General features: G+C 47.9%; 1 protein-coding gene across 1 annotated transcript in view; it reads right to left on the bottom strand.

Moving 5' to 3' along the window:
* Nucleotides 1–612: 612 nt before the first annotated feature.
* The window catches only part of LOC140716179 (uncharacterized), a 55,671-nt gene continuing 40,825 nt past the window's right edge, over nucleotides 613–15,458 (bottom strand). Inside the window, exons 4-5 of the mRNA XM_073028823.1 lie at nucleotides 12,914–14,211; nucleotides 613–1,514 (exon numbers count right to left, since the gene is read on the bottom strand). Of these exons, the coding sequence (XP_072884924.1) occupies nucleotides 834–1,514; nucleotides 12,914–13,600 (1,368 nt within the window). The 5' untranslated portion in view covers nucleotides 13,601–14,211 and the 3' untranslated portion in view covers nucleotides 613–833. The remainder of the gene's footprint in view (nucleotides 1,515–12,913; nucleotides 14,212–15,458) is intronic.

Below are 15,458 nucleotides of genomic sequence, written 5' to 3'. Positions count from 1 at the left end.
AGCTCAATGACCACAGAGAGCGGAGAAAAACAGAAGGACATCTCAGTAAGCTGGAGAACTCCGCCATGGATGGTGCCAAGGCTGGCTGCAAAGATGGGCATGGGGTTGGCAATGCCATCCCGTAAAAACCCAGAGCTACAGAAACAGCAAAGGCCTCATCCCTGCAAGAGGAAGGATCTTCGACAGGCTACGCCTAGGGACAATTTGAAAGGCTGGCCCACTGCGAACATTGAGGAGGAGGTTCAGGAGCCTGAAGACACACACTCAGCATTTCAGAAACAGCTTCTCCCCCTCTGTCCTCAGATTTCTGAATGGACACGAACACTGTTCTTTTCCTCTCCTTCTGCATTACTAATTTTTATTATACGTTATACACTTACTGTAATTTATAGTTTGTATTATGTGTTGTAACACACAGCTGCTGCAAAACAACAAATTTTGCAACATATGCCAGTGACATTAAACCTGACTCTTAATGCAGGGAAGCTGCTCTCGGCAGCCGATGCCACAGTCGAGGTGACAGGCTCAGGAAGAAGAGGAGTTGGGAAGAGGCTGCTGTGGAGCAACTAGACTGAGGGGCCTCTCGATTTGTAAAGGACCCAAGACACAGGGTTTTAAACAAAATGGGTTTATTTGTTACAGACACAGAATGCTGAACTGCAGCCTGGTTATAGTAGTTACTGACTTCAGAAGAAACAGACCCCAGCTGTGGCCAGCGATCAGGCTTCAATCCTGAAAGCCCTGAGCAGCAGCAGTAAGAGCCGTCCCCTGCATGGACTCAGCAGCAGTAATGGTTCAATGATGAACGTACGCAGCACGCCTGATCGGTCTCCTCAGTGTGAATTTGACGGCTCTTCACTCGGCGGCACAACTAAGTGAACGCCGTCCCACACCGAGCAGGCGAACGAGCCCTCCGCGGTGTGAATCAGCCGGTGCGTCAACAGCTGCGACGACCGGGCGAAGGCCTTCCCGCACAAGGAGCAGGCAAACGGCTTTGCCCCGGTATGAATGCGCCGATGCTTCAGGAGCTGGGACGACTGAACGAACCCCCGTCCGCACTCGGCGCAGGTGAACGGCCTCTCGCCGGTGTGAATGCGCTGGTGTATCAGCAGGTTGGACGAGCGGGCGAATCGCTTCCCGCAGATGGAGCAGGGGAACGGCTTCTCCCCCGTGTGGACTTGCTGGTGGATCAGCAGCTCCGAGGAGCGGCTGTATCCCTTCCCGCACTCGGAGCAGGTGAACGGCCTCTCCCCGGTGTGGATTTGCTGGTGGATCAGCAGGCTCGACGACCGAGCGAATCTCTTCCCGCACTCAGGGCAGCTGAACGGCCGCTCCCCGGTGTGGACACGCTGGTGTGTCATCAGGCTGGACGATTGGGTGAATCTCTCACCACACTCAGTGCAGGCAAACGGCCTTTCTCCGGTGTGAACCCGCTGGTGCCTCACCAGGTGGGAAGACTGCGTGAAGCCCCTCCCGCACTCGGTGCAGGTGAACAGCCTCTCCCCAGTGTGGAACTGCTGGTGCCGCATCAGGCTCGATGAGCGGGTGAACTTCTTCCCACAGTCAGGGCAGGCGAACAGCCTCTCCCCAGTGTGCACTGTCTGGTGCGTCAGCAGGTGGGACGACCGTGCGAACCCCTTCCCGCATTCTGAGCAGGCGAACAGCTTCCCCCCAGTGTGGCCTCGCTGGGGCATCATCTTACTTGGCGAGCCGCCTCCAGCTCTCAGTGAGGCTGGACGGTCTCTCCGCGGAGTGGACGACTGAGTGAATCCCCTTCCCACACCGGAGGCAGTTGGGTGTCCGATCTCCAGTGAGGACCTGCTGGTGTCTCCTCAGGGTTTGGCATCAATGAATTTCCAACAGGCGCACGAGACACTGACCTTCATTTTTGGCAAAAAGCAATGACGCGAGATTCCAGCTGGACAGGAAATCTTCACAACAATCAACACCAATACACACTTTTCTCATGGAAATACTTGCTCCCCTTTCAAATTCGTGAAGAAAAGACACATAGCTTCCCGCCAGAGTGGTTCATCAAAAGGTAACGTGCATGTTTGTGTTTTCCATGGAGAGATGGTGGCGCTCCCTCCTCAGGCTGAGGTTCCTGCCACAGTCGGGGCACTTGAACACTCTCACGGCTGCACAGACCACCCCGTGGATTGTGACCTTTTCTCAGAAATGAAACAGACGAGCATCTTCCCTTCCGTATCAAAGGTCAACAACAGTCAGGTGGGGATGAACCCACAGTGCAGCTCCGATGTGATGTGTTCGAGAGCGGTCCATTCACAAATCCTCTGCTTGTTCTACCCTGTTAAAGGAGTTTACAGAAAACTTCAGTAAGTATGTGATAGTATCTCAGATCAGATAACTTTAGTCTCTGAGGTGAGGCTCAACCCAAACTGCCAGAATAGTTCCTCACCTTCCAACTGAGCACATTTCAGACACCTGGACTGATATCCTTAACCTCTCTAACTTTCTTCTGACTGACGGGGCCATTGCTACCATTTGTCCCTGCAAGGAAAGAGTGAAACTTGATTCCTCCTTGGGATATGCTAAAACACGTAACACCAGACGGAAGCTTGTAAGGAGCTTGTTAGTCTGGGACGTGGAACTGTTTTGAGACAGTGCACAGGAATGTTTTGAGAACAGTGTGAGCAGCAGTCGACAGTCTTGAGAGTAAAGAATGGCAAGAACATGTTTGCCTACTAAAGGACGGGGTAAATTTTATGAGAGGGACGATGAAAGGTTGGAAAAGGGGCAATTTCTTTGTGCAGGTGGCAATCTTCTGTTAGGTGGCAAAATTCCAGTGCACGGAGTTGGAGATGGAGACAAGGAGAGAGAGAGGAAGAAAGAGAGAGGAAGAAAGACAGAGAAAGGAGACAGAAAGGGGGGGGAGAGAGAGAGAAACAAGGGGAAAGGGAGGATGAGGAGAGAGGCACGGAGAGACGGGGAGGAGGGATGGGGGAAGGGTCGGTGGGAGGGACATGGGGATGGGAGGGACTCAGGTGGGGGGGGCACAGATGGGAGAACAAGGTGTGGAGAGACAGAGATACAATGGGATACAATCGCTGCTGCCATCAGGAAGATGTACAGGAGCCTCAGGACCCTCACCACCAGGCTCAGGAACAGTTATCACCCCTCAAACATCAGGGTCCTGAACCAGAAGGCTTCACTCACCCCAACTCTGAACTGATTCCACAACCTATGGGCTCACTCTTAAGGACTCTACAGCTCATGTTCCCAATATTTAAGGCTTATTTATTATTAGTTTTTTTTGTATTTGCACAGTTTGTTGACATTTGTGTTGGTCGGTTGTCCATCTTTGTCACGTGTGGTATTGCAATGAGTCTGTGTTTCTTTGTGTTTGCTGTGAATGCCCGCAAGCAAACGAATCCCAGGGTTGTATACGGTGACATATCTGTACTTTGACAATCAACTTACTTTGAACTTTTAATCATATTTTCTGTATTTTATTCTGTATATAACTGTAATAATTTCTTGTAACCTTTATCGAGCGTACAGTGCCTCCTTTGTTGGCAGACACCTCTTGCTGCTGAATCAGAAAGGAACAATGAACAGACTGTAAAATAGTTTTATTACAATCTCTCTGTGCTTTGGCCTAGTTTTTCTCTCTCAGCTGACACACTTCACCTGCTGCTGACATAACACAGTCGAAGTCTGTGCCTCTCACTGCCACAGGAACCCATTAGGTCTCAGCGAATAACACCGACTCCTTTAACTCCACCCTTCTGTCTCTGGCACCGACATTTCATCTGTTTTCCATCTCTCCCAATTCTGACAAGGCCTCCCAGACCCAAAGCATTAACTCGTTCCCTTTACACAGATGCCAACTCACAACACTAAATAGACCATAAGACCCAACATATCGGAGCAGAATTAGGCCATTTCATTTTGGCTGATCCATTTCCCCCCTCAACCCCAATATCCTGCCTTCTCTCCATATCCATTCGTACCCTGACCAATCAAGAATCTATCAACCTCTGCCTTAAATATACCCAATGACTTGGACTCCACAGCCATCATAACTCTCTAGCTAAAGAAAGTCCTCCTCTTCTCCAATCTAAAAGGACTTCCCTCATTTCTGATGTTCTGTCCTCTGGTCTTAGACTCTCCCACCACAGGAAAGATCCTCTCCATATCCAATCGACTGAGGTATTTCAACATTTAATAGGTTTCAATTAGGTCACCCCTCATTCTTCTGATTTCCATGAGTAGAGACCCCATAAGCCATCAAATGCTCTTTGTATGACGAGCCTTTCAATCCCAGAATCATTTTCGTGAACCTCCTTTGAACCCTCTCCAGTTCCAGCACATCTTTTCTTCAATAAGGGGTCCAAAACTGCCCACAATACTCCAAATGAGGCTTCCCCAGAGCTTTATAAAGCCTCAACATTACATCCTTGTTCTTATATTCTCATCCTCACACCAACTCAACCTGCAAACTAACTTTTAGGGAATACTGCACAAGGACTCCAAATCCCGTAGTGCCTCTGATTTTTGAATTTTCCTCCACACTTTCCTTTTTTCTACCAAAGTGCACAACCACACACTTCCTGACACTGTATTCCATTTGCCACTTCTTTGCCCATTCTCCTAATCTAAGTCCTTCCCTAGCCCCTCTATTTCCTCAAAACTACCTGCCCCTCCACCTATCAGCCGCAACTCAGTGATGCCCACAATCTCTTAGCTGTGCTACAAGAACATCCGTATACTGCATGCATTCAAACACAACATCTTCAGGCCTACACTCATCACCCTTTTTCATTTTGCCCCCATGTTTAACTCCTCCCACTGACTGTAATTTTACCCTTTCATCTGCCTGTCCTTCCTCAGTCTCACTACATTTGGATAGGTACTGCCCCAACCTCACTCCTGTTCCCATTCCCCTGCTAAATTATTCTGAATCCTCCCCAACAGTTTTAGCACACATGCCCGCAAAGATATTGACTCCCTTTAATTCAAGTGTAACCTGTCCATTTTGTACAGGTCATATATTTCCTAGAAGCGATTTCAATGATCAGAAATCTGAATCCCTGCCCCAATTCCTCAGCCACTCATGCATTTGCCAAATCATCCTATTACTGTCACTGGTGCGTGGCACACGCCACAATCCAGAGATTGCTGCCACTGAGCTCCGATTTTCAGCTTTCTACCTAACTCCCTATTAGGGTGATCGGAGGTGGAGAGGCTACGTAACTTTAAATTCCCTGGTGTAATATCAGAGAATCTGTCCTGGGATCAGTACGTAAAAAGAGCACAAGACCACCTCTACTTTCTTAGGAGTTTGCGCAGATTTGGCATGACATCTAAAAGTTTGACAAACTTCCACAGATGCACACGGGCGAGTATCTCACTGACTGAATCACGGCCCGGTAGGGAAACATCACTGCCCAGGAGTGGAAGAACCTACAAAGTGTGGCGGGAACAGCTCAGTCTATCACAGGCAAAGCCCTCCCCATTGAACAGATTCAAAGGAGCGCTGTCACAGGAAAGCAGCATCCATCATGGAGGACCCCCAACATCCAGGCCATTCTCTCTTCTCACTGCTGCCATCGGGAAGAAGGTACAGGAGCCTCAGGTCCCACGCCCCTAGGATCAGGAATATTTATTGCCCTGCAACCATCAGGCTCCTGAACCGGTTTGGATAACTTAGCTTTTAGATACAACACTGAGTCATGTCATCTGCAGAAATGTTCTGATGACTCAGCAACAGTCGGGTGTATGAAGGGAGGATGGGAGGATGGGAGGATGAACACAGGGCCCTGGTGGAGGACTTCATCAAATGGTGCAAGCTGAATCATCTGCAGCTCAACATCAGTAAGACAAAGGAGGTGGTGATGGATTTTAGGAAGACACATCCTGCACTGCTCCCTGTTACTATTGATGGTGAGGAGCTGGGGGTGCACCTGGATGACAGACTTGAGTGGAACACCAACACAGAGGCTGTGTACAAGAAGGGCCAGAGTTGCCTCTACTTCCTGAGGAGACTGAGGTCCTTTTGAGTATGCAGGCCTCTCTTTCACGTGCTCTACCAGTCTGTTGTCACCAGGACAATCTTCTATGTGGTGGTGTGCTGGGGCAACGGTATCGGTATCAACACGGGTGATGCCAGCAGGCACAAGAAACCGATTAGAAAGGCTGGGTCTGTTGTAGGACTCAAAATGGACACACTGGAGGCTGTGGTAGAACAAAGGGCCCGATGGAAAATCCTGGCAATTCTGGACAATGTTTCTCACCCTCGGCATGCCATCTTGGCTGAACAGAGGAGCACTTTTAGTAACGGACTAAGACAACTACGCTGCTTCAAAGAGCGCTATGTGAGCTCATTCTTACCCTCAGCCATTAGGCTATATAACAAGTCAACCTATAGCTGGGGAAGTGATGACCCTCCCCTGTTTGAGTTAACTTAATCTTCATTCTGTCTTACTTCTCTTCTAACATTTGTATATCTGTGACACCGTAATTTCCTTTGGGATCGATAAAGTATCTATCCATCTTAACTCACCTCAACTCTGAAATATTCCACACCCTATGGACTCACTTCCAAGGACTCCACAACTCATGTTCTCAGTATTATTTATTAATTAATGTATTTATTAATTTATTGTACTTGCACGATTTGTCTTCTTTTGCACATTGTTTGCGAGCAATTTTTCATTGATTCTATTGTATTTCTTTTCCCTACTGTGAATGCCTGCAAGAAAATGGAATCTCAGGGTAGTAAATGCTGACATCTACATACTTTGATAATAAATTACAGTACTTCAAACTTCGAGATGAGTTTGGGAGAGGGGAAGAGGTTTGGGGTTCGATGTTCTAGCTGCTGTCTTCCAGGTGAGCGATATGTTACTCTTTTGTGGAAGGGAGGGGGTTGGCAGTTTGGGGTTTGTGAGGTTTTGTTTTTTTTTGTGTTGGGAGGGAAGATGATGTCATTCCTTTTCAACTACTTCCTGTTGTTTCTTTGTGTTGTGGCTATCTGGAGAAGATGAATCTCGGAGTTGCATTCTGCATTCACACTTTAGTAATAAAATGAACCTCTGCACCTTTGAAAAGTGAGCGCGTGCAGCAGAACGCAGAGAGTGGAGGTTACTTCAAATAGGAAAAGTCACTGTTCATACCTTTAGCAGGATTTGAAATATTATCCATCCAATTTGCACTTAGCCTCGCCAAAGCATTGGAGAAAGACAGTGGAGGTCGGTGGGGGAGTGGGATGGGGAGTGAAAATGACGCTCAACCAAAAGCTCAAGGTGGCCTTTACAAACACAGGTGCCTTGCAAAACAGTTTCAGTTTTTACCAGTGCAGAAGAGGCTACATTGCCAGCACTGAATACAGTAGACCAGGATGGAAGAGGTACAGCTGAACTTCTGGAAGGGACTTTAGGTGACCGTTTCACAGAGCAAGCCTCTCTCCCACTCTGCATCCAACTACATCCTGGCAATCTTTGCTCTTCCCTCTTAACCTCCGTGCAGAAATAACCCAAAACCTTGACTTATGCTATTTGACTCCCCAGATTCGTGTGTAAATGCACAAAGCGCACTTACTAAACTTGCTGAAGATACTAACATAGCGGGTACTGTACACAGTGAGGAAAGTTACGAGAAATTACAGGGGAATCCTAATCACTGAGGATTGGCGAATGGCTTTCCATCACAATAAACCCACAGTATTGCATTTTGGAAGATCAGACCAGGGTAGGACTGACACAGTGAATATTTGGGACCTAGGAAGTGTCATGGAACAGAGGGACCAGGGAGTGCAAAGTGCACAATTTACAGAAAGCAACATCTCGGGTAGACAGGGTGGTGAAGGTGGTGTTTGGCACATTGGCCTTCATCAGTTAGGGCAATTAGTATAGTGTTTAGAGATTATGATGCTGATGAGGCCTCACTTTAAGAGTATTGTGTACAGTTTTGGTCACCCTGTTACAGGAAAGATTTTACTAAACTAGAAAAAGTGCCTGCAGCACCCAGGGCATGTCCTTTTCTCACTGTTACCATCAGGCAGAAGGTACGGAAGCCTAAAGGCACACACTCAGCGATTCAGGAACAGCTTCTTCCCCTCTGCCATTCCTAAATGGACATTGAACCTGTGAAAACCACCTCACTTTTTTAATACATATTATTTCTTTTTCCATAATTTTTAATTTGTCCAATATGTGTATACTGCAATTGATTTATTCATTTTTTTTCTTCTTCCTCTATATTATGCATTGCATTGAACTGCTGCGCTAAGTTAACAAATTTCATGATACATGAAGGTGATAATAAACCAGATTCTGAAAGAATGCACAACCCATTGACCAGGATATTGTCTAGGCTTGGATGTCTAAATTATAAGGGAAAGACTGGGATTGTATTCTTTGGACGATCAGGTGTGGCTTGACATTGGCCTTTAAGATTATGAGGAGAACAGTCAGAGTGAAATCACAGAGACTTTAACCTGGGAAAAGGACGCTAAAGACAAGAGACCATAGCTTTATGACCTGAGGAAAAATATTTAAGAAGGACATTAGGGGAGCTGTTTCTTGCAATGGGTGGTGAGTATTTGGAACGACCTACCTGAAATAGTGGCTGGGACAGACACATTAGCAACGTTAATGTCCATTCAGATAGAAAAAAATTGGAAGGCTATGGGTCAAATGTGAACAAATAGGTCTGATAGTATGTGCAGACAATTTCTAGACTCTTTGACGCCATGAAATGCTGAATTCTTCCAGCGTCGTGTTATTTTTTAATCCCAGATTCCAGTATCGGCAATTCTTTAGTTCACACATTCACCCATTTATGTTCCTAAGCGCCCAACCGATCGCCCATGGCTGCCTCTTTACCCATAACACCCCACGAACAAGAAACCGATCTATCCACCACACACTCCAAGAAACGCGCATGCGCCTTGTGGTCTCTGGGCCCAGATGGTGTCAGCACATTCGGTCAGCAGGCGGACCGAAGGCTGAAGGGAGTGTGGGAGGGCCGGGATTGTGCCAGTGTGTATATCCGAAGGCCGCACTGATTTTTCCACACCACAGACTGCTCCAGGACGGACCCCAATGCTAATAATCTGCCGCCCGCGTCCCGTTCCTACCTGCCGCCGACTCCGCCCGAGCTTTTGTCCACTCAGCGCACGAGCCCCTTTCCGGCACGACTTCCGGTTTTCGGCGCCTGCGCACTCGGCTCGCATTGTCACCGACGGCGCATTCGGACGCAGACGTGTTGACAGTGTCTGAAAGCACAAAACAGTCAGTGTTTTCTGTGGAGAACTCGGTCGCTAATCTAACACAGCAAAGTACTTGTGAAAACCAAAACATGAGCTGGAAATTAGAAATAAAAGAACAGAAAATGTTGCAAACACTCATTAGGACAAACGACCCTTATGCAGCATAGGTGGAACGCGATGGGGAGATAAGACAATCTTCCACGCCACCAGCGACCTTCATATCATCTGCAAACTTATTAACACCCCCCCCCCCCTTCCTTCCACTTCCTCACCTAAGGCATTTATAGAAGCCACAAGAGCTGGGGGGGAGGGTGGTGTCACAGAACAGATCCCTGTGGGAATACCACTGGTCATAAACCTCCAGACAGAATATACCCCATCTATAAGCAGCCTCTGCCTACTGTGGGCAAGCCAGTTCAGAATCCACACGAGCAAGTTAACCCGGATCCCACACCTCCTCACTTTATGAAAAATCCTAAAAAGTGGGAACCTTGTTGAACACCTTCCCGAGTTCAAAGTTCAAAGTAAATTTATTATCAAAGTACATAATATGTCACCATATACACCCCAGAGATTCATTTTCTTGTGAGCATTCACAATAAACACAAGGGTCACAATAGAAACAGTGAAAGATTGTACCCAATAGGGCAGACAACAACCAGTGTGCAAATAAAACTCTGCAAATACAAAAAGAAAGAAAAGGAAAAAATAAAGAATAAATATCGAGAACATGAGATGAATGTGCTTGATGAAACGGCTCCCCAAACTATGTTGGGTCTCACTGATGTAGAAGAGGCCGCACCAGGGAGCACCCAATACAGCAGACGACCCCGACAGACTCACAGGTGAAGTGTTGCCTCACCTGGAAAGACTGCTTGGGACCCTGAATGGTGGCGTGGGAGGAGGGGCAGGTGTGGCACTTGTTCTGCTTACAGGGACAAGCACCAGGAGAGAGATCATTGAGGAGGGACAAGCAGATTCGTGAATCATGGAAAGATCCCTGATTATTATTCATGGAAATAATCAACTCTGTAACTTTGCTGACTTTGAGTGAGAAGTTGTTGTGACACCATTCAACCAGACTTTCATTCTCACTCCTTCACATTGACCCCTCACTATCTTTGATTTGGTCAGCAACAGCAGCATTTCATCTGCTTATCAGTCTAATTCAAGATTGTTTAATGACATTTCCTGTGCACAAGTGTAAAGGAGAGTGAAGTAATAGTGACTCTAATGTGATGCAGCACAAAAAAAATCCACAAAAAACAAAGACCCAATAATAATTTTTAAAAATTACAATAACTATAAATACCTAAGATAGCTTATGTACACACACACCCCACCTCTCCCAGAAGTTCCGGGAGTTTCCTGCATATTGATAGCGGCTCCCTGACACTCGCAAATTATATACAATATCCCGGAAATCAATTTTTTTGAGGGGGGGGGGTGGAAGAGGGAGAGAAAATCCTGATTGGTCTGTCTTTGTGCTAAGTAGACCTATCAGTTTTCTCTGTGGGTGGGCTTTACAGTCGACCTCTTTCTCCCTTTCATCCTCCATCAGTTCAGTTTAGTGTCCTGCAGCGTCATGGCAGAGTGTTCCAAAATATATATATAAAACTTACTTCACCCCAGACTACACTAAAGTGTACCCCTGCCCTATTGCCTGCGGTGTGTTAAATGACTGTAAAAGACATGTTGAGGTGAGTTTAACAGGCGTCATTCGTTCATTAGCAGAGCTAATATTATTTAAACTAGCTGGCTAGCTGCTGAGGAGCTACTCTATTGATCTCCTACGTGATGAGGCCAAACTCCCTGTACTTGCTTAAAGTTGTAATAGAATAAAAAAATGACTCCATGATAATGTAAGTACATATTTTACATTAAGGTCACATTTTCTGCATAAGACAATATAGTAAGGATACCCCTTATGCTTTTATTTCTTTTAGGGACCTTGAAGGACTGGTGCCAAACTACAAAAGTTGGTTTCATCCTTCAGCTTCCTGCTCCTTCACCACCTTCTCATTTGGCTTCTGCCCCTCTCCCCTCCCCAAGCCCTGGTGAAAGGTTTCAGCCCAAGACATCGACTGTACATTTCCCTCCACAGATGCAGCTTAACATGCTGGGTTCCTCCAGCATTTCATGTGCTTTAGAAACACACATTCACACCCACAATTGCCTCTATGTTGACCTGCTTGTTCCCCAAGGCCCAGTGGTGATTTCCTCTTTCTATAAGGAGATCCGATTCCTGTTTGAAAGCGGCCATTAAATCTGCATTTCCAGATCAGAGCAGCTCACTGTTGTTGTAACGTGATGGTCAGGGGAGAGCAGCTGAGGGCCAGAGTATGAACGGAACGCAGAGCCAACTGGAGGAAATGGGGGACACGGAAATTTAGCGAGATGAAGAGCCTATTGGGGGGAGATGGTAAGGAACATGTGATCAGTTTGATACACAATGCTGATCAGAACTATCCAGGGTATTAGATGTGGGTGCCATTCAAAGTCTCTTTCCAAAAGGAAACTGGAAGCAGAGTTCAGTATTTTTTTAAGGCAGTGGTAGATTCTTGATAAGCGAGGGGGCAGTGGTGGAGAGTCACCAGAAAGTTACAATCAGACCGTGATCGATGTGGTAAAACGGCAGAGTTGGAGCGGATGGGGTGCCAGCTGCCGCTCCTGCACAAGTGCCTGGAAGGGGAAGCTCAATGACCACGGAGAGGAGAGAAAAACAGAAGGACGTCTCAGTAAGCTGGAGAACTCCGCCATGGATGGTGCCAAGGCTGGCCGCAAAGATGGGCATGGGGTTGGCAATGCCATCCCGTAAAAACCCAGAGCTACAGAAACAGCAAAGGCCTCATCCCTGCAAGAGGAAGGATCTTCGACAGGCTACGCCTGGGGTCAATTTGAAAGGCTGGCCCACTGCGAACATTGAGGAGGAGGTTCAGGAGCCTGAAGACACACACTCAGCATTTCAGGAACAGCTTCTCCCCCTCTGTCCTCAGATTTCTGAATGGACATGAACACTGTTCTTTTCCTCTCCTTCTGCATTACTAATTTTTATTATACGTTATACACTTACTGTAATTTATAGTTTGTATTATGTGTTGTAACACACAGCTGCTGCAAAACAACAAATTTTGCAACATATGCCAGTGACATTAAACCTGACTCTTAATGCAGGGAAGCTGCTCTCGGCAGCCGATGCCACAGTCGAGGTGACAGGCTCAGGAAGAAGAGGAGTTGGGAAGAGGCTGCTGTGGAGCAACTAGACTGAGGGGCCTCTCGATTTGTAAAGGACCCAAGACACAGGGTTTTAAACAAAACGGGTTTATTTGTTACAGACACAGAATGCTGAACTGCAGCCTGGTTATAGTAGTTACTGACTTCAGAAGAAACAGATCCCAGCTGTGGCCAGCGATCAGGCTTCAATCCTGAAAGCCCTGAGCAGCAGCAGTAAGAGCCGTCCCCTGCATGGACTCAGCAGCAGTAATGGTTCAATGATGAACGTACGCAGTATGCCTGATCGGTCTCTCCAGTGTGAATTTGACGGCTCTTCGCTCGGCGGCACAACTAGGCGAACGAGCCCTCCGCGGTGTGAATCAGCCGGTGCGTCAGCAGCTGCGACGAGCGGGCGAAGGCCTTCCCGCACAAGGATCAGGTGAATGGCTTTGTCCCGGTGTGAACGCGCTGATGCTTCAGGAGATGGGCCGACTGAACGAACCCTCGTCCGCACTCGGCGCAGGTGAACGGCCTCTCGCCGGTGTGAATGCGCTGGTGTATCAGCAGGTTGGACGAGTGGGTGAACCGCTTCCCGCAGATGGAGCAGGGGAACGGCTTCTCCCCAGTGTGGACTTGCTGGTGGATCAGCAGCTCCGAGGAGCGGCTGTACCCCTTCCCGCACTCGGAGCAGGTGAACGGCCTCTCCCCGGTGTGGATTTGCTGGTGGATCAGCAGGCTCGACGACCGAGCGTATCGCTTCCCGCATTCAGGGCAGCTGAACGGCCGCACCCCGGTGTGGACACGCTGATGCGTCATCAGGCTGGACGATTGGGTGAATCTCTCACCACACTCAGTGCAGGCAAACGGCCTTTCTCCGGTGTGAACCCGCTGGTGCCTCACCAAGTCGGATGACTGCGTAAAGCCCCTCCCGCATTCTGTGCAGGTGAACAGCCTCTCCCCAGTGTGGAACTGCTGGTGCCGCATCAGGCTCGATGAGCGGTTGAACTTCTTCCCACAGTCAGGGCAGGCGAACTGCCTCTCCCCAGTGTGCACTGTCTGGTGCGTCAGCAGGTGGGATGACCGTGCGAACCCCTTCCCGCATTCTGAGCAGGCGAACAGCTTCCCCCCAGCGTGGCCTCGCTGGGGCATCATCTTACTTGGCAAGCCCCCTCCCGCTCTCAGTGAGGCTGGACGGTCTCTCCGCGGAGTGGACGACTGAGTGAATCCCTTTCCCACACCGGAGGCAGTTGGGTGTCCGATCTCCAGTGAGGACCTGCTGGTGTCTCCTCAGGGTTTGGCATCAATGAATTTCCAACAGGCGCATGAGACACTGACCTTCATTTCCGGCAAAAAGCAATGACGCGAGATTCCAGCTGGACAGGAAATCTTCACAACAATCCACACCAATACACACTTTTCTCATGGAAATACTTGCTCCCCTTTCAAATTCGTGAAGAAAAGACACATAGCTTCCCGCCAGAGTGGTTCATCAAAAGGTAACGTGCATGTTTGTGTTTTCCATGGAGAGATGGTGGCGCTCCCTCCTCAGGCTGAGGTTCCTGCCACAGTCGGGGCACTTGAACACTCTCACGGCTGCACAGACCACCCCGTGGATTGTGACCTTTTCTCAGAAATGAAACAGACGAGCATCTTCCCTTCCGTATCAAAGGTCAACGACAGTCAGATGGGGATGAACCCACAGTGCAGCTCCGATGTGATGTGTTCGAGAGCGGTCCATTCACAAATCCTCTGCTTGTTCTACCCTGTTAAAGGAGTTTACAGAAAACTTCAGTAAGTATGTGATAGTATCTCAGATCAGATAACTTTAGTCTCTGAGGTGAGGCTCAACCCAAACTGCCAGAATAGTTCCTCACCTTCCAACTGAGCACATTTCAGACACCTGGACTGATATCCTTAACCTCTCTAACTTTCTTCTGACTGACGGGGCCATTGCTACCATTTGTCCCTGCAAGGAAAGAGTGAAACTTGATTCCTCCTTGGGATATGCTAAAACACGTAACACCAGACGGAAGCTTGTAAGGAGCTTGTTAGTCTGGGACGTGGAACTGTTTTGAGACAGTGCACAGGAATGTTTTGAGAACAGTGTGAGCAGCAGTCGACAGTCTTGAGAGTAAAGAATGGCAAGAACATGTTTGTCTACAAAAGGACGGGGGTAAATTTTATGAGAGGGACGATGAAAGGTTGGAAAAGGGGCAATTTCTTTGTGCAGGTGGCAATCTTCTGTTAGGTGGCAAAATTCCAGTGCACGGAGTTGGAGATGGAGACAAGGAGAGAGAGAGGAAGAAAGACAGTGAAAGGAGACAGAAAGGGGGGGGGAGAGAGAGAGAGAAACAAGGGGAAAGGGAGGATGAGGAGAGAGGCACGGAGAGACGGGGAGGAGGGATGGGGGAAGGGTCGGTGGGAGGGACTCAGGTGGGGGGGCACAGATGGGAGAACAAGGTGTGGAGAGACAGAGATACAATGGGATACAATCGCTGCTGCCATCAGGAAGATGCACAGGAGCCTCAGGACCCTCACCACCAGGCTCAGGAACATTTATCACCCCTCAAACATCAGGGTCCTGAACCAGAAGGCTTCACTCACCCCAACTCTGAACTGATTCCACAACCTATGGGCTCACTCTTAAGGACTCTACAGCTCATGTTCCCAATATTTAAGGCTTATTTATTATTAGTTTTTTTTGTATTTGCACAGTTTGTTGACACTTGTGTTGGTCGGTTGTCCATCTTTGTCACGTGTGGTATTGCAATGAGTCTGTGTTTCTTTGTGTTTGCTGTGAATGCCCGCAAGCAAACAAATCCCAGGGTTGTATACGGTGACATATCTGTACTTTGACAATCAACTTACTTTGAACTTTTAATCATATTTTCTGTATTTTATTCTGTATATAACTGTAATAATTTCTTGTAACCTTTATCGAGCGTACAGTGCCTCCTTTGTTGGCAGACATCGATTTTTGAATTTTCCTCCACGCTTTCATTTCTTCTAC

The sequence above is a fragment of the Hemitrygon akajei genome, chromosome 25 (genome assembly GCF_048418815.1).
Source record: "Hemitrygon akajei chromosome 25, sHemAka1.3, whole genome shotgun sequence".
Classification (NCBI taxonomy): Eukaryota; Metazoa; Chordata; class Chondrichthyes; order Myliobatiformes; family Dasyatidae; genus Hemitrygon; species Hemitrygon akajei.
The sequence above is the reverse complement of the archived record's forward strand: the minus strand, read 5'-3'. Positions and strand labels throughout refer to the sequence as shown.